Source organism: Apteryx rowi, unplaced genomic scaffold (assembly GCF_003343035.1).
Source record: "Apteryx rowi isolate R43461 unplaced genomic scaffold, aptRow1 scaffold_44, whole genome shotgun sequence".
NCBI classification, from domain to species: Eukaryota; Metazoa; Chordata; class Aves; order Apterygiformes; family Apterygidae; genus Apteryx; species Apteryx rowi.
In genome coordinates this window covers 3,201,749-3,220,282 of record NW_020450694.1, presented here as the reverse complement: position 1 = coordinate 3,220,282, position 18,534 = coordinate 3,201,749, and the positions used below count along the sequence as shown (strand labels likewise).

At 62.9% G+C, this 18,534-nt stretch overlaps 1 protein-coding gene across 2 annotated transcripts in view; it reads right to left on the bottom strand.

Annotated features, from left to right (window-relative positions):
• Positions 1 to 1,315: 1,315 nt before the first annotated feature.
• Positions 1,316 to 18,534, bottom strand: part of SOGA1 (suppressor of glucose, autophagy associated 1) — a 40,487-nt gene continuing 23,268 nt past the window's right edge. Inside the window, exons 5-15 of one of the 2 annotated variants that reach the window (XM_026076763.1) lie at positions 12,890 to 14,125; positions 11,541 to 11,666; positions 9,872 to 9,997; positions 9,155 to 9,385; positions 8,306 to 8,413; positions 7,734 to 7,904; positions 5,247 to 5,498; positions 4,994 to 5,065; positions 4,396 to 4,466; positions 2,528 to 3,971; positions 1,316 to 2,157 (exon numbers count right to left, since the gene is read on the bottom strand). In XM_026076763.1, coding sequence (XP_025932548.1) covers positions 2,008 to 2,157; positions 2,528 to 3,971; positions 4,396 to 4,466; positions 4,994 to 5,065; positions 5,247 to 5,498; positions 7,734 to 7,904; positions 8,306 to 8,413; positions 9,155 to 9,385; positions 9,872 to 9,997; positions 11,541 to 11,666; positions 12,890 to 14,125 — 3,987 coding nt within the window. In that variant the 3' untranslated portion in view covers positions 1,316 to 2,007. The remainder of the gene's footprint in view (positions 2,158 to 2,527; positions 3,972 to 4,395; positions 4,467 to 4,993; positions 5,066 to 5,246; positions 5,499 to 7,733; positions 7,905 to 8,305; positions 8,414 to 9,154; positions 9,386 to 9,871; positions 9,998 to 11,540; positions 11,667 to 12,889; positions 14,126 to 18,534) is intronic. The other variant, XM_026076764.1, reaches the window with a different exon arrangement.

Here is an 18,534-nt window from a genome sequence, read left to right as displayed (position 1 = left end):
GGGGGCTGCGTCCTCTTCCCTCCCTGGCGCTCCCTGCGTAAGGCTTGTTTCTCGTGGCTACCCCACGCTGCGTGGCGGAGACTGCGGTTGAAGCTGCCGCCTCCCAGCCTGCGACCTCCTAATCCAATTGGTGTTTCTCCAATTTAGCTCCTTTGCGTTACTTTTAAAATGCACTTGGCTTTACATTGCAGGCTGTCCGGAGATGGGCACGGCCAAAAACGGGGGAGTAGAGGGGAGGAATATGTATCTGCAGCACTTGGATGAGCAAGTAACTAAAAGCGGCTCCAGGAAGGGAGGTGGGTGCCCTGCTGCTCCCGTGCGCCAGGGCTGCGGGAAGCGCTCGTGCTGCCGGCTGGATGTGCCTGCAGCTTGCTYGGCACCGGGCAGAGGGGCTGCGTGGGGGCACCGGGCACCGCTGCTCCCAAGAGGCTGAAGAGAGCAGGYGTGCGGTGTCGGTGCCCCAGCAGGGCCGGCCGGGTGCTGCCTGCCGCCCGGCACATGCCTGGGGCGCAGCTTGGGGCCGGCACGTTACAGCACCCGGAAAGGGCAGCCAGGCTCTGCTCCTGCAAGCGCTCCGAAGCGCCCCCAGCGCGGGACGGCGGCCGAGCACACCCGGCGCACACCCGGCGCACACCYGGCGCACACCCGGCCAGCTCTCCTCCGCACTGTGCACAAACGCCTCCGCTAGCCACCGCGGGCACCCCGGGAGCAGGGCGACAGCCCGCGGCCGCGGAGGGGAGCAGAAACGCTGCCGGGTGCACGTCGGCTACAGCGCGCAGGCAGGGCGAGCGCGTGCCAGCCCCGCGCCAGCACGGCGGGGGCGTGAGCGGGCCAACACACATGCACACGCACACACACGCAAACGCACGCACGCAGATCTCCCTCCTGAGCTCTGGAGGAGATGTGCACACACACACACACACACACACACACACGTGCACGCGTGCTCTCCCCGCGCCGTGCACCCGGCGGCTGTCACTCCTGCCCCAGCCGGGCCCTGGCCCCGTCTCGCCCCGGTGCTGCTGGCTCTCTAGGGCTGGAGCCGGAGGAGCCGGGCGCCGCCCCAGCACGGAAGGACGACTGCAGCCCCCCAGCCGGCCGGGCCGCGGCCRGAGCAGGACGCTGGCCGGGGAGGAGACGGGATGGAGCCCGGCCTCCCGGCGGTCTCGGGCATCCTCCCCGCTGCTCCTTCCGGCCCGAGGAAGCACGTGCGGCAAGCGGCAGCGGGCTGATGCAACCGCGCGGCAATCGCGGCTGGGCAGGGAACGCCGGGGGCTGCGGCCGGGGGCGGGCGGCGCTGCCTGCAGCCGGCGGAGCACGGAGCCAGCGCCCGCCGCCCACACAGCCGCGCTGCCCGGCCCGGSAGATGACACGGACAACGGCATCACATGGACATCCATCGACTTTATCCAGCAGGCCCTGCAGGGCCTTTCCCACCGGCCCTGCCGCTACCTACGTTAACAGTGTCACTGCGGCGCCTCCTTGCACGGCCGCCCCCGTTGGCTCCCCCTCCGTGGGGCCCTCGCGCTAGGGAGTCCTTGGCGTGGCGGGCTCTCGGCCGGCTTTCCCGAGGCCGCTCCGGGGCGGCTCTTGCCCGGGWCCCTGCAGCCCAGCGCCCCGGAACGGCTCGTGCTCACCGGGGCAGAGGCTCCAGGGCGCAGCGACTCGGGGCCGGCTCYCTCCCGCTGCCCGTGCACTCCCCGGCGGGAGCGGCGAGCCTCACCGCGCGGCTCCTCGGCGCCGACGGCTCCCCCCGGCACAACGGCCCTCCGCGCCCGGGAGCCTCCGTCGCCCGGCTYGAGCGCGACATCTGCTTCTTAAGCATCCCCGCGGGCGAGGGAACAGTTAGGAGACAGATGTGGGCGCCTCTCTCCGAGAGGGGCCGCTGGGACGCACGCTCGGCTCTCGGGGCACGGCCAGTGCCGGGCGGCAGCGGGAGTCGGGAAGGGCGCTCTCTGGGCAGGACAGCGGAAAGCAGGCACACTGCGTAGCCCGGTCCCTCTGCCCTCACTCACTGGAGGGCCCCAGCTTCTCCTCGGCCCTGCCGGGCTCGGAGGGGTGCAGTTTGCACTTGGAGGGGGAGTGGCGGACAGCGGAGCGGGACGGCCGGGCGAAGCACGAGGTGAGGGACTGGGAGCTGCAGTCACACGCTGTGTCCTGCAAAGAGAAAAGGGGGGGGGGGGATTAGAGGGGCTGCGCAGACAGGAGCTGCCGCCGGGGCAGGGGGGTACCGGGAGCCTCCCATCGGCACTGCGGGAGAGCCCGGAGCGTGCGTGGGGGCAGCGCGCCCTGATCCTGCTCTGGGAACCCCTGGCTGCTCAGAGGGACCCGAGGTCCCTCCTGACAGAGCAGAGCCTGTGCTGCGGTCACGGCCAGGCTGCCCCGGCAAGGCACCGAGCCATCCACCAAAGCAGCCCACATCTCGCCCCGGGCAGGAGGTAACATCTTCTGGGTCTCAGGCAGCATCCCGACGCCTGCCCTGCCCTAGGACATGATGCTACAGTCAGGACAAAGCAAGAGCCGTTACCTCGCTGGCTACAGCCGAGATGAGGTCCGGGTCCCGTGGGGTTGTGTCCTTACTCCCTTGGCCCGGGGACGATGGCTTCGGGTCCTCACAGCTGCTTTGCTTGAGGACTTTCTTGTTCAAGATGCGGGAGATGTTTTCGGCCTGGTGGTAGGTGGCAGGGGTGGGGTGCTCTGTTTTCTTGCTGCCCTCCTCACCGATGGCCTCCTTCTTCTCCGCGGTGGCCGTGGGGCTCTGCGCCCTCCCGCAGACGTTCCTGAAGAACTCCTGCACAATGCCGTACTTGGGGGCTTCGGGCTTGGCCCTGCTTTCCGGGCAGCCCGGTTTCCAGATGGACTCCGTGCTTCCAGAGTGCTCCACCACGCTGAACAAGCTGGACAAGCCGTCATTGATGTTGCTGAGGACGGGGCTATCCCTAGTCGTTGTGGACCGGGCCCAGGCAGACCCATTTTGCTTGCTCTGGTGGAGGTTCCAGAGGCTCCTGTCCTTGGTGGCGTCCAGCTTGGAGGAAGACCTTCTCTGGAGTTTTGGGGAGCCATACTTTGGGGAGCAGCACGGCCGCTCGATCCTGGAGTGGACCTTATCCAGAGAGGATGAGATCTGCTTGCTGCGCACAGACATGAGGGAGGAGCTGCGCGGGGACCAGCTCTTGCTGTGCATGCTGCTCCGGGGCAGGTCCGTCTGCAGGCCGACGCTCACCGTCTGAATGGTCTGGGTCCCCACGTTCGCCAGCCCCACCGTCTGGCTGGAAGTGCTTTTCACCTTCCTCTCCAGCGAGCTGGAGCGGATGGCCTGCCGCACGCAGTTGGTGATCTCCTTCATGTCATCGCTCATGTTGCCAGAGATCTCCAGGTCATGTAGGGAGGATGGGAACCGGGGAACTGGGGGCACCGTGCTCTCCACGGCGCCACCATCCAGCAGCTCTCGGTGCTGCTTGGAGAAGTTGCACAACCACTGGCTGTATGTGTTTTCAGCACTGTCTGACTCCTCTGGCTCTTTCGGCTTGGCCATCGTAAACAAGAAACCAGGTTCAATCATAATTTTCCCCTCCTTGTTGTGGACCAGAGGCGTCTCCAGCCTTCGGACCACGGGGGGGCTGTAGTAGATACGGATCCCCGTCTTGTCAGGTGCCGTGTAGCTCCTCTGCATTTGCTTCTGGGATGGGTCRTGGCCAGAGAGGTTGCTTGCCCGGGAGTAGTCCCAAGAGGAGATGCCCAGCTTCTCTTTGGCCAGGCTGTCGGGGGCAGGTTGTTCGATATTCACATATGTACAGTTTGGGGGAGGAACGCCGGTGCTGTCCCGGATGCTGCTGGGCAGCAGCTGTGCAGCCGGAGACGTCTTTTTGCCTCGGGAATGGTCGACTAGCCCCGGCGCAGTCTTTCCAGGGAGATAGGGAGAACAGTCGAGCAAGCTTTCAAATTCTGACATGGAGGAAACGGACTTTGTCCTGAGGGGAGAAGAGAGGACAGGGATCACAAGATGCCTGGCAAGGCTACCAGGCTGCTGGCCAGGGGACTGGGTGGTGGGGTGGCGCGCCGCTGGAGGCACCCAGCAGCCGATGACTATCCTGATGGGATCCCTCCTGGGCACCCTCAGGGGGCAACAGGGGCTCTCCATCGCAGGGAGCGCCACAGTCAGGGCCCTTCAGCAGGGCAGTCCTCCCTCTCGCCACCCTGTCACCCATCCCCGCCCGGGCCCTGCACCCAGACAGGCTTGCAGGCCTCTCTGCAAGGCAAAGGTGAAATGTGGGCGCTTCTGCCTGGGCTTGCAGAGCTGCCGAGCCTGGGGGCTTCCTGGCTCAGCCCCTCGCAGCCTGCTCCAGGCACTGGGGAACAACCGGGCGCCTTCTGCAACAGGCACAGCTCTCTCACCTTTTTAAGTTGGTTCCCTTGGCTTCTGCTTCAGAGATTGTCTCTTTGTCTGTGATTTTTTCATTGAGAGCCTAGGAGGACACAGAAGAAAGCTCTGGCATCAGCACTCACAGGACCAAAATACGCAGATGTGCCAAAACAGGGGCTGCTCCCTGCTCCTCTCCAAGCAGTAGCACCGTCCCCTGTGTGCCATGGCTCTTCATCCCATTCCCATGGCTACAGGGGGCTCCCTGTGCCCACAACCATTGCAAATCATCTTTTTCATGCCCAGGGACYCCACTGAAGCCCCCAGTGGGTGGGAAGGCAGGACGAGCTACCTTCTCTGCTGTCKTCTTCTCCCTAATTCTTGGCATGTCCCTTGCAACCACAGCCAGGAGACTGTTTGCTGCTCAAGGCAGTGATTATTTGGGCACGCGCCAGCTCCACCTGCCTTTCAGCATRCAGCCGAGCACAACAAAGCTCTGTACACCAACGTAACACAAGGCACCTGAGCTGGCTGCGCTGCRCCCCGGTGCAGACGGGGTGGGCTGCACCCCGAGAAGCAGCCGTGGGGCCAGGCAGCCTGCCCTCGCCCACCCCTCAGCCCTCTCTTGCCCACCTCTTTCCAGTTGCTGCTGTGCTTCTCCATTTCAGAGTGCTTCAAAGCCCACGGGCTGGCTCCTTTCTGCAACTGGAGAACATGCCGGTCGCTTGACACATGCAAGGCACAGCTACATGCCTCGCTGGGCAAGCAAAGCAGTTGCCACTTGCCCCTTGTGCGTGCCCCAAGGCCATTTACATGCTCTCAGGGCATGCACAGGGGTTAAGCAGCAGAGGCCAGGGCACGTGTGCATGTGCAGGGGATCCTGTACCTGGTTGATTTTGTTCTGCAGGTCCTTAGCTTGCTGCTCTGCCTGCTGCTGCTCTTCCTTGAACCGGGCCAGCAGCTCCACCTTCTCCTGGTTCCAGTTCTTCTCGCTGATCTGGAGCTGCTTGGTGAGGTCCATGACAGCGCTGTAGGACTCAGCCAGGAGATGCTGGTGCTCCTCTCGCTCCCTCTTCAACGCCACCTTCCAGTCCGGCAGCRCTCGCTCTGTGATCCCTTTGCCTGCCTTTGACTCCAGCTGTGGGGACACGAGGATGAGCAGGTAAGTCCCCAGGACTGCCTCCATGCAGGGATTTCAAGGATTGTGCAACAGGCTTGCTGCTCCCCGGCGAGGATTGGGGAAGGCTGGGAACAACACATCCCCCGCTCTGACAAGCACCAAAGTGGAACACTAGCTACCAGCACAGCACACATCCCCTCACACCTTGTGTTTCACCTCGTCCTGGGCAGGCTGTCGGCTATCAGGGACCCAGGGTTCAAGCACTGTGCAGGACACCCATGACAAATGGGCAAACTGTGCTTTGGCTACGGACACCCCAGTGCTGGTCCCTCAAAATGACCCAAGTTCCCTGAAAGCAGTGGCTCATGCATGGGAGAGGACAGGAGCTTTTTAAGAAGGAGGTACCACGGGGAGACAGGGCCTGGGCAAGCAAGGGACATCCTAGACCCCTGGYCAGCCCAGCAGCAACACAGGTGCAGAGAAGTTACCCCTGAGCTCCCCATAGCAGGGAGAGATTGTTCCCATCAAGGGGCCATGCTGATGTCTGCGGCTGCCCCCAACAGCCATCRTGGGTACCAACAAGCCGGGGTGCGTGGGAGGCCCCAGACCAGCCCAAAAACCAACTCCAGCCCCCCAAAGCCAGGAGCTTGCGATGGCTGGAGAGGCAGATGGCCATAGCTGCAAGGCAACAAGCCAGTGCAGAGCAATGCCCTGCCATGCTCATGTCCTTCCACCTCTCTCAGAGCAACTATGGAAAGGGGTGGAGTGTTCAAGTGGCCGTGGGGGTGCTGCTKCCTCCGGCAGCGATGGGAAGCAGGGCTGGAGACCACATCTTGCACTGCTGGCTTTGGGCTGCATTACAGAGAGCTGTGGTGGAGCAATGAGCTCTTGTAGCATCTCCGAGGAGGAGGTCCCGTCACACAGGACAGCTCGCCCACGGGCACATCTGAGCCCAGCCTGCCTTGTCCGGCCACCGTGCACGGGCCAGACGGCCCAGCAGATGGGTGCCCGGCTGGACATCGGCTGAACGGCCCTCCTGCCCCACGGCCTGCCAGCAATCCCGCCAGCCAGACCCTGCCCTGCTCCGGGCCCTCGGAGAGGGGCAGCGACCTTCTGCTCGTCTCTCTGAGGGAGAGCAGAGCCGTCCACAAGGASGCTGCTCCGCCACCAGCCAGGAAGGCAGCAGGTGCAAGCAGGGACGCTAATGCCACGGGTCCCTGCCGGCCTGGCGCAGAGATCACACTTGCAGCCGCTCTGCTCTCCTTCGGGGGGGAGCGAGGGGAACCGAGGACACCGCCGAGCTGTTCCCAGATACTTTCCTCTGGAAGCACCGGCGCCCGCTCCGACGAGCAGCGTGGGAAGTCACAGCTGCACACCCACCGGTGGCTGCCGCCAGCACGGCGCGAGGGAGCTGAAAGCGCTCGGAGCCCCGGCGAGCCGCAGCACGCCGAGGGCAGGGCTGAGAGGGGCCGGGACCGCACAGGACCACCTCTGCGGGCAGGAGCCTGGTTCCTCCCAGCCCAAGGGTCACGGGGCTGGAGCTTCGGGCAGGCCCCCGGCAGCCAGGCGAGCGATCGCCGCCTCCGGCCCGGGGAAGCAGGGCAGAGCCATCTCTCCGTGTCCGTAGGTCCCCTGTGGCTCATCGCAGCCACACGGCCCGTTTGGACAAGTGCAGACCGCCGACCCATGTTGTGACCCACGGAGAGCCGGGCTCCGAGCGCCTGCCCAGGGGACAAGGAGGTGCCAGCACAGCTAGCCAGCTTTCCCGGGAAGGAAAGGGACCAGCATCGTGCGGGGATGACAACAGGGGGAGCGCAGCTGGCAGGCTCTGGAGATGACACCTCCCGTCGCCCGCAGGGCCCCAGCAGCTCCGTCTGGCCCAGGAGCATCGGCAGGAGCCACGACCTGCCCGGCCCGCCGGCTGGGAGCGCGCCAAGCCGAGGTGCCCGTCTCGCCGCTCTGCCTCTCCCGCCCCCGCCCAGCCCTGCAGCGGGATAAAGCGCATCCTCTGCTCTGCCAGGCAGATTTTCGAGGCAGCCCCGTTGCCATAGAAACTCGCCCGGCAGAGCCGGCTGCTAATCCTGATTCCCGCAGCGCCATCCCTTCCTCCCCGGCCCTCCCTGCTGCCAGCCGCCAGCCGCCGTGCCGTTGGGCACACGTCGCAGGCAGCCCCCCGGCATCGCGTCCCCCCCGGCGCCACCGGGCCCCGTCCCGCGGGGCAGAGCGGTCCCATGGGGACCCCGCAGCTCTTACTTGGGCGATGTGGCACTTGAGCTCGGCGCGCTCCATCTCCCAGGCGGCCTTGGCCTTGGTGAACTGCTGCTGCAGCTCGTCGGCGCCCCGGCGCTCCTCGCGCAGCTCCGTGCACAGCTCCTTCAGGATCACCTTCATGTCTGCCAGCGTCTTGATGTACTCGTTGGGCTGCTGCCAGGGAGGGGACGCGGGGGTCAACGGAGCACGCCGGGCCCAAACGCCGGCACGGGCAGGTGGGGAGCAGCACCCGCCGCCCCAGCAGGGCTGGGACCTCGCAGGCCCCGTGCAAGGCTCTGCCTCCCTCTCCGCCTTGCTGCTTCCCCCCGGAGAGGGGCCCACGCTGGGCAGAGCAGCCAGCCGTGCAGCCCCCATGCTGGGCGCTGGATCCCCCACCCTACCCGAAAAGGGTGCTCTGTGCCCAGCCCACACCCGTGGGCATGAAGACGCCCCGTCCATGCAGCGCCGCATGCCACGCAGCCGCGGCAGGGGTGCAAAGGATCCCGCCTGCCCCGCTCCATCTCGGGGACACAGCGTCCCTCACCAGGCAGGGCCCACGGGGACCCCGCGCTCACCGTGTTGGGGGTCCAGGCGTCTCCGGCACACGTCTTGTTATCCGCTTGCTGCTGCGGGGCGAGCTCTTCCTCCTCGATCAGCAGGTACAGCTCCTTCATGCTGTTCACCTGCAAGACAGACGGCCCGGCGAGGCTGCTGAGCACGGCCCCGGCTCGGCACCGCGTGGTCCTGCCCCACCGGCGTGCACAGGGGCTCAGCAGCATGCGGGAGGGTAGCAAGAAGGTCCATGCCAGACCTCCACGGCCGGCTCCATACAGAGCAGGAGCAAGCAGGCTGCAGGGCTGGGAGCCAACTGGGGACATTCAGGGCTAAATCCTTGGGCCAGGGACATGCCGGACGGCAGAGCAGAAGGTGGGCGACTGCCTTCCCCCATCCTGCCGCCCCCGGCTCCTCTGTACCCAGCAGCAGACCTCAGTCTTGTGCCAGGAGCAGAGTCATCTCCTAGCTGTAACCAAGCGCAGCCCATAAAGGGGTTGTTGTTTGCAGGCTTCGGACACAGGCCACTGCTGTGCAGACGTGGCAGGGACTGTGAGGAGGTTTGTTCCCCCCAGCTCCACACTCGGAGGCGGCCGAGAGGAGAGCCGGTAGGAGCCCAGGCGCGGGGCAGGCAGGTGCTGGGCACGCTTCCCCGGCGGGCGCGGATGGCACTGGCACACACGCAGAGCAGCTGCCTTGGCACAAGGCACAAACACGGAGGTGGGCAGGTCCCCAGGATGCCCGGCAGCATGCAGGGAAAAAGCAGCGAGATTCTCCCTTTGGCAGGAGCTGAGCGCACCACACAGCCCCCTGTCCCGCTCTGCCCGACTGCCCCTTCCCGGGCAGCACGGAGCCCGCCCTGCCCGCGGTACCTCCAGGAAGTCGTCGCCCTCGCTGTGCACGATCTTGCCCTGGCGCCAGCGCTTGAGGAACCACTTGAGCTTCATGAAGAGCAGGAGAAAGTTCTGCTTGAACTGCTGGGACTCCTGCACCAAGAGGTTCTTCTCCTGGCTCCAGAACTTCTGCTCCAGCCGCCTCTGCAGGTTCAGGCTCTGCAGCTCGAACTCCCGCCTCAGGAGAGCCTTCTGGTGGTCTTCCTTCAGCTGTGGGAGAGATGCGACTGAACGGCCAGGGCCTCAGCCCATCACTCGCAACTGCTGCTGGGAGACATGACCTTGCAGAGGCCGCTGTGGGCAGGGATGGTTTGTTACCTCCCAAGGGTTTTGGCTGGCAAGGGCTGAGTCTGGAGCAGGGTCCCATATTTTATGTCCCCAACCCAGGTCACAAGGAGCTGCAACCTCCTGGCAGTGTGCTCTGATCCAAGGAAGGCAGGGCCCTGAGGCCCATCAAGGCAACACTGTGGAGGGAAGGTTGCACGTCTCCATGCAAGGAGAGGCGCCCTTGGCCCCTGCATCCTTTGGGGATGGCATAAGCCAAGTGTCAACCTGGGTGACGCCTGGATCCCCAAGGAAGTCACAGGCTTGGAGCCAGAGCAGAGCCCAGACACAGGAGGTGCTGGTGGTGGACTGGCCATGCCTGCTGGGACCTGTCTCTGGGGGCCATGGGGGCTAGGGCTGCTGCCCACTCACCTGGCAGATCTTCTGGGAGAAGTTATCCACCTCGTCCTTCCTCAGCTGCCTCTCCTGAGAGAGCTGCTCCTGCATGCCCCGCAGGCTCTCGTTGGCTTCCGCCAGCACCAGCTGCAGCTCCTTCACCTGTAACGGCAAGAGGGGCATGGTGGGTCCGCGCTCACCCTCCCACCCCATGCACGGCCACAGGGCAGGGTCAGGAGGCCACAGCAGGTCAGCAGTGGACACATGCAGGGAGAGTTTATTCCATTTCCCCAAATGCTTCAGCTGTCATGCCCGCAACACAGAGCAGGCAGCGTCATGCGCCTGCCTGCTTTCCAGCCAGGCCCTCAGTGGGGTCACACTAAGGCTGGAACGAGATTGCTTCCAGAAGCAGATTTTGAGCTTCAAGCGCTCAGGGAAAGATCCAGACTCGTTCCTGCAATTTGCAGCCCAGTGCTGGGTCTGGAGGGAGCTTCTGTGCCCAGGAGCCCGAGCCCACTCACCAGTGCATGGGACCTGCCAGCAACGGGCGCATCTCCCCTCTGCTTTGTGAAGAACCCATCCCACCCACATGGGAATGACCCATCACCTGGGAGCCTGGGCTCCTGCTCGCTAGATAAAATAGTGGGGTTAAACTGCAAAGCCCCCAGCCTGAGAGAGACCGGGCTGGAGCACTAGGGGATGAGGGCTAAAGCTTTCCCTGAGGAGCCTGTTTGGTCCAAGATCCAGGGCCCGGACTGCTTGAGGCAGAGCAGGAGGGCCAGGACACCTCAGCTACAGGCACATGGTTATCTTCTGCCAAACAAGCCTGCAGCAAATTATTTTTCCAACCAAAGCTGAGGAGACTTCATCAAAAACTGATCTGCCAACTGCCTGCTTGTCTCTGCTGTGAAACCCAGGGTGAGGTGAAATGGGAGAGAGCCAGCCTCTCTGCCAGGTATAGCGCCGACCACCTAATGCGTGGTGCCAGCAGCAGGCAACTTAATGGGCAGAGGGATCCTTGCTGACCCTTAATCCAAAGACGTCTCCCAAAAACTGTGCTCACAGCCACACTGGGGTCTGAAGGCTTGTCCCCAGCTCTCCTGCACCCTGACCCCCTCAGCAGTTGAAAAATCATTTAACAAATACTTGGAGCAGATGCTGGTGGAGACACACCTGGATGGCTGTGTGCAGTTTTGCATCTTCCCCTTTCAAGAGGGATGTGGAGAAACTAGAGGCGGCTCAGTGAAGGGTGACTGAGATGGTCAGGGCCCTGGGGCACAGTGTCTATAAGAGGTGGATGGAGCTGGGCTGGCTTAATTTGCAAAAGAGAAGGCTATGGGGTGACATCTAGCAGCCTGCAACTCCTTGAAAGGCAACCAAACTCTTCTCAGTAGTGCCACATGGTAAATCAAGCAGCAATAGCCACAAACTGTAGTTTGGGAGGTTCAGGTTGGTCGCCCCAGTGGCATTTTCAGCCTCTGCTGGGAGCACAGACCTCACAGGGGCGTTGGGGAAGCCCTGTCCCCGCAGCGCTGGCCAGTCCAGTCCAAGGAGGACTCACTCCTCTCCACGGCACTGACCTGGACCCCCAACCCTGCTGCCCCATACCCTGCTGGCCCCACATGGATAGAGGTGCTCCTGCACTGCCCTGTGCCCAGCTAGGACACGGTCATCACCAGCCACCCCAGGGGAGGCTGCTACGTACCTCGGAGGCATAGGAGTCGTTCTCATCGGGTCGGCAGGTTTTGTAGCTCCGGGGATGTGTGGCACTGGGGTCTGTGTCCTTGGTGTGGGTGATGCGGTAAGGGTCGGTGTCCCTAAAATCAGGCTGCTGCATGCGTGGGCGAGTTAATGAGAACAAACCAAAAGAGCGGGAAGAAAAGAAAGCCAGAAAACAAAACAATGGGTCTCCGAAACAGTAAAGAACTACAAGACAACAAAAAGGATGATGAGGAGAAGGAGCTTCATCACCATGGTGGGAGACAATGCGGAAACCAAAAGGAAACACAGGATGAGGAGACACGTGGCCTGGGTTGTTTGGGGAGGGGAAAAAAGAGAGAGAGAGGGAAAAAATGTGCAAACACCAGTTACGGTGCCATGCAGTGACTGGGGGAGACCGGGACCTGGGGCTGGCGGGACTGCGGTCTGGCAGCATGCAGAAAAATAGAACTCTGAACAAGCGAGTGTGCTCCAGAAAGGGGCCTGCCCCCCTGCCACGGCACAAGCACCCCCTGCGCCCTGCACTGGCACCTCCCAGCCCAGGGACTGGGTCTTGCTTTCTTCCCTGGCACCAGGTCCCAAACGGGATGCACCTCCAGGCAGGAGTTGGCCMCCTCGGGTGAGGAGGCTGGGAAGCAGGGCACTAGCTGCTCTCTGCTGCTCCARAAATGCTCATCATCAGACCCAAATTTGCCTTTGCATCTTTGCTCTACAAATTATCTTGTCTGGGAACTCTCTCCTCAGCGTATATCACAGAGGGCTGCAGTTTCCTTCCCCTGCGGCTGTTATCTTGGCCTTGCAATCTGGGATGCCTTCCAGGTCCCGCATGCTGCTCTCCTCTCACCCAGCTGGTCTTGTGAACCAGCGGTCGATCCAGGATAAGGGAAGAGCTTCAGAGCCCACCTGGGGATGTTTGGCTCTGCAAGGAGCCCGGCTCCTGCCTGCACACAGATGGGGGAGAGCAGCCGAACAGCTGGCCCCTGCCGAGGTAGGACTGCATTTGTGAGCCCCTCTCTGCGGCACGGCAGGCTCGGCGCAGTCAACGCGGGCTCTGTGTCTGGAAGTGCTAATGCCCCAATCCAGCCTTCCCCACCGCCCAGCTCAGGCCCTCCACCTTCTGTCCTACGCACACTCTGTTGGAGCAGAGTCCTATCTTGTCCGTGGTTCCACTGGCATGCAGCGAGTTGACTGTTAGTTTGGGTTTTGCTCTAGAGAGGCACAAGGGAGGTTACGTTACAGGTCAGGTTTTGTTTTGTTAAAGCAGGGGAAACAGCGTGGCAAATAAAGCAATAACTGCTGCAAGGGAACTGCAGTGACATGGGAAAAAATCCGTACCTGGAAGTCGGAGCTGTGCTCTTTCTGCAGTGCCTCTTTGGTGGAGTCCTGGCTGCTGGGGCCAGAGAAGGGGAAAGAGTCTGTCTGCTCTTTAAGGCAGTCGGCAAGGTGATCCACCTTCCTCATGAAGCAGCCCAGGTCTTGCTGCAGGACACCGAGCCTCATAATGAGAACGTTCATCAGCTTGGAATCGCTGGGGCTCTCGCTGCTGTTATCCATCGTCTCGCTCAGCATCCCACCCACACACTCATTGTCCAGACACAACTTGAGGCTGGACGTGAAGCCGTTGGTGTCCGAAATCAAGACATCAATCGCTTTGCTGACGAGYGCTGCCTGGTCCCGGATGCCCAGAAGGGTCTCAAAGTCCTTGGACTTGAGCAGTTTGGTGGGGCTGCTGTCCGGAGCCTTCCCGCTGCCRGCTGCCCTTTCCTGGGCATCGTTCTCCCCGCCAACAGGCCCGTCCCTCCAGAGCTCGGTGGGGATGCACTGTGCGGAGTCTCCAGCCTCAGCGTCGGTCTCCAGCATGGGCCTGGTGGTCTGGCAGGAGGCCAGGTCACAGCGCTGGAGGTTGGAGAGCAGCACGCGGTTCTCGTACTGGAGCTTCTTCACCTTGCCACTCAGCTCGCTGATCTGCACCTTGGCCGTGGCCAGCTCCTCCTGGGACGGCTCGCTGATCACTGAGCAGCTGTCCTCCGACAATGTGATGTCCAGGTCGTGGTCTGACTTGTACTTGTTCAGCTCGTTCATGAGGAGCTTGTTCTGGTCCTCCAGCTCCATCAGCGACCGCCTCAGCAGATCGGCCTCCTCCTCCACAAACTGCAGGTGCCGTCTCAGCTCCACGAGGCTCTCCCCAGAGTCCCCACAGCTCGAGGAGGATGACAGGAACCGGATGTCCTGTCCGATCAGTTCTTTGTCCCCCTGGCCCTTCATGTCATCCATCTCTGCCCGCAACCCRCGGTTTTCAACCTCCAGCTCCACTATCCTCCGGCTCAGGATATTGGCTTCCTCCTCCACAAGCTTCAGATGGACTTTGAGTTCGGCCTCCCGGGAGTGGGGAGAGTCGGCCAGCTCCTCTATGGACAGGGAGCTGTCGAGGTCCCCATACAAGGACCTATATTTGACCAGCTCCTCCTTCATGCTGTCGTTCTCTTTGGCCAGCTTAGTCAGCTTCTTGCACATCAGGGCTGACTCCTCCTTTGCGAAATGCAGCTGACACTTCAGGTCTGCACTGTCCTCCTGGGAACGAAGAGGGCACAGGCATTAGAAAACACGGTCTGACAGGCTGCACCCGCTCAGACCTAGGAGGTTGGGTGCTCTTCTGCTCAGCGCCAGAGCTACGAGCTCCTGAAACAGCCCCAGTGCCACTTCAGTCCCAGCCAGCTGAGTGAGCCCAGGAGGCAGGAGCACAGGAGCAGGCTCTTCCCAGGCACTCATGGCCCCTCGACCCATGGGACCCCTCTTTGGGAGACGCAGCCCTTGCACCCCGGTGGCCCTTGACAGCTCAGCACACTGGCCAAGCCAGGGGGAACCACAGCCTCTAACCACGGGGCAGAATTTGCCCCTTCCAATTTGAGCTTCGCCCTAGAGGCTTCTGGAGAAGAAGCCGCGTGGAAGAGCCCAGAGGCCCAAAGCTACAGCAGCCGCCCCAGAAAGCACGGCAAGGGGCCGCCGCTGAGCTGGGGACGCGGGGACGGAGCCCAGCGCTGGCACGAGCCTCACGGCGCGCGCTGACCACCCTCCCTCGCCTCCTGCGCCGCCGAGCGAGCGTCACTGCGGCAAGGCGCGCGCGCGGGGAGGAGGCAGCGGCGGGAGGCAGAGCTGTCAGGCTCCGCGGGGGAAAACAAAAGCCGCAAACGGGTTTCCTCCCCAAAGCTGGCGAGCGCCGAAACGACTCGCCTCACTGCGGACGCTACAAACCCCTCCTAGGGGCTCGCTGCTCCCGCTCAAGCCCCAGCCAGGCAATTATCCCGCGACAGAGCAGCGCATCCTATCYGCTCTCTCCCGGGGGCTCCCCGCACGCATCCCGCCCGCTCCGCGTCTGCCGCGTTCGGATGCTAACGGCCACAGGCGCGAGCTGCAGGATCGCGCTCGCCTACAGCCGGAACGGCTGGAGCGTGTTTTAAAAGCGGGGCTGGGGTTTCTGCTGGCGAACCCCCAAAGTCCCACCCCCGGCCCAGCCCCTTGCTCTTCCAGCAGCTGCCCTTTCTGCCGCAGCCTCCGCATGTCAGAGGATGGGAAACGGAGCCAACCCCCCCCCCCAGAAGGCTCGGCAGACCCTTCCCAAACCCCTGTGCTGCTCAAGTCTGTTTTCCAGGGTTTCCTTCAGCCCGATTTTAAATTTAGCAACAAGGATTTCAGCTATTTGCCCAGGGAGACCGTTTCTCAGCTTCRGCAAGGTTTCTGGAGGCAGAAGGATTTCCTGACGTCCAGCTCGCGGCTTCCCGTGCCACGGGGTCATTCGAGTGCTCCGAGCGCTGGCACGCTGACCGCTGCGGAGAGGAGCCGGCGGGGTTGTGTCACCCCTTGGTGAGATGCGCTCCTGCTTCGGCTCCTGCCTCGGAGGGGCCGGAGCCCCGCGCGGGAGCTGGAGCCGGTCCAAGCACGGGAGGGAGCAGAGGCATCCCTGCGCTCGGCCGTTAGGCGCAGCAGCTGCCTTTCCCAAGCAGAACCGTTAGGAAGCCGTGCAATTTGGCAGTTTCTCCCTTGGCCCCTCGGGCGCTCCGGGGCGCTTTCTTCCCAGGCACACGCGCTCGCACAAAGAGCCTCTTGGTTACAAATCTCCCTGAGCTCATTTCGCTTCCTGTTTTCTCGGCTGGGAGAAACAAGCTTCCCCGGGACCGCTCCGTGTCAGCGAGGGCTCCCCCGGGGGGTTGCGGGAGCTCCTCTGATCCCTCCAGGCGCCAGGCCATCCACACTCACATCAACACCCCCCAGCCATGCCCACGGTCGCATCGCCCAAAACCCAGCAGCAGCAATTTACTCTGCAACCTTCCAGGGCTGCTTAATGAGCCCACGGGCGACCGGGGCTGTAATGGGTGCAGGGGGGGAGGTGCCTCTCATGGGACCATGGGAGCACTGGAGGCGGTTTTGGTCTTAGTCCAGGGTGTCACCAGCTGCACACGTGCTCCTCTAGTGCTGGTTACGTCAAGAGCTGGAGGGAGAAAATCCAGCCTGCTGCCCTTTTCCTGCACGCAGCTCCTGGGAGAGAGCAAGGAGCCGCTGCGCAGGGACTGAGCACCCAATGCTCCTTCCCTGGGGCTGGCGCCAGAGCAAACGGAGCTCCTGGAGGCGCCAGCGTAGCAGCGCATCACGCTCGGATCTGCAGGAACAAGGCTGGCACCTGCTTGTGCACAGAGACCCGAGCAAGGGGTGCGTTTTCCACTGCGTGTCCAATGGGTTGGGGGTGCTGAGCCTTTTTCCAAAGCATGTAGCCACGATTCCTGGAGCAGAAGGTGGTGGGAGCAGCAGGTCCCGAAAGCCAGCCTCCTCTCCGGTGCCGGCTTGCAAACAGGGCTCCCTCGGGGTACGCGCAGCGCTTGCACAAAGACGTGACCTTGCTAAGGCGCATTAAAGCTATATTCTGCCTCAGAAGCGTGCCCTTCATAATTGGCTACGGAGATTAACGGCGGCAACGGCTAGCTCCGCGCTCGCCGCTGTCCGCCTGGGGCAGACATGACATCAGTTCCTGTTTTTCCAGGAAAAAGGCAGCTGGCTGGATTTTCTCGCTGGCCCTCGACGCAGCCAGCGCGCAGCAAGAGGGGCAGGCACGGGGCTGCTGAGCACCTGGGCTAGGACCAAAACCACCTTGAGCGCTCCTGCGGCCCGGGGGAGAGAGAACAGACCTCGACTTCGAGTCTGCCCCCCCGCCACGCGTTTCATTCGAGCGCAGACGCTCTCCCAGGCCGGCTGGGCAGGAAGCGAGCCCAGGAAGCCACCCACGAGTCACGAGGGGCCGCGCTCTGCGAGAGGCGCCCGGCCGAGCCGGCTCAGCCCCACGCCCCAGCCGCGGGGGCCGGGGAGCAGACAGAAGGCCACAGCTTGGGGCATTTATGCCATATTTGTGTCTCCAGAGCCCCAGCCACCACTGGGCTCTGGGGGTTATTTGTACTCGGCCCAGAGGTGGGAGTTCAGCATTGCAAGAGCGCGCAGAGAACAGCGAGCAGACGCCAGCTGAAAATGGCAGTTCCTCCAGTGAAACGAGAGCTCGCAGCAGCCCCAGGAAGCTTGAGGTTTTCTTTCCGGTGCTGCCCGCAGCTCTGAGCCAGGGCCAGCTCCTTCCTGCCCTCCTCGGAGGGACAGACCCACCGCAGACCGGGGGCCACATCCAGCCCCACGTTCCCAGGCTGGGCCGCGGCGCCGCAGCGGGGCTGTCTGCGAAGGCGACGGCGGGAGAAGCAGAGGGTTGTGCTGCTGCGGCCGAGGGCAGGGTTTGGTTTCCTGTCCCCTTTGGCTTCTCAGCAGGAGAGGCGGAGGTAGGGTTGTATTTCGGCCTCGGGAAGGGGCTGCCGTAGGAGCGCTGCACGGTCTCCAGGACAGGCACGACCTGGGCCGGCGGCAGGCGTAGGTGCACAGCGATGGTCTGCCATTGGGGAACGGGTCCCTGGGAACAGCAGCTAGCCTGAAAGAGCCTCCCCGCGACAAAGACGAGAGGGGGATCCCAAATGAAAGGCTAACGGAGAAAGTCTTTGAGCGCCTGGAGATCTTTGTCCCAGGGCTGCACAGGGACAGATGTGGCAACCACGACAAGTCAGAAACCCGCGGGGTGCTGAGTGGTCCCTGCACCGAGATGCTCTCAGCAGGGCATGGCAGGTGTTTTTTTCCCCCCTGCTCAGGCTTTGGGGAGCGGAGGACCATGCCGCTTGCAGGAGAGCTGGATCCCTGCTTTGTTTTGCAGGGAAGCTGCTCCTCCAGTGCCGGCCAGCATACGCGGGTGTCCCTCTGCCCTGCCTAGGGCTACCAGCCTCAGTCCTCCAGTGGGGTCACTCAGCCCCACCGACTTCCAGGGGATTGTGCCGGCTGCTGTGAACAGACGTTGTCACGCGACTGCGACATCAGCTGCGCCTCGCTGCAGCTTCCTGAGGCCAATGCAGCACCGCTCCAGCATTTCCTCCCCTGACCCCCCAGGCGACGGAGGTCCTGGCATTGCCAGGAGTAGCCTGCAGCCACCAGGCTTGGCTCATCCAGCCCAGAGCTCCACACTGAGGGCGTACAAGAGGCCAATCTCCAGACGGGGCAGGACGGAAAGCTCCGACTTATTGATCCTTTCCCACCTCAGAAGTAGGCCTTTCAGATCTTTTGCCTTTGAAAGTGGATTTTACAAGCAATAAGGCACTTCCATATCTATTACCAAAACAGCAGCTCTGCCCCTGCGAGTCCTAGTAATAGACCTAGGAAGTCACAGCCACTCATCTCAACAGCCAGTGACAGATGAAATCCTCCCCCCTAGTTGACAAATACTCCATCTCCTGCATTTGTCCAGCAGCCTGTAGCATGGCAGGGACAGAAAAAAAATTGGGAAATGCACAGTATCAAACTGTTCCCCACAGACATCTCAGCTGTCCCTCAAACCCTCTGGACCCACCACACCGTGCATGGTGACACCTGCGCCCCTCAGGCACGGGCACCCAGGCCAGACAGACGGGAAA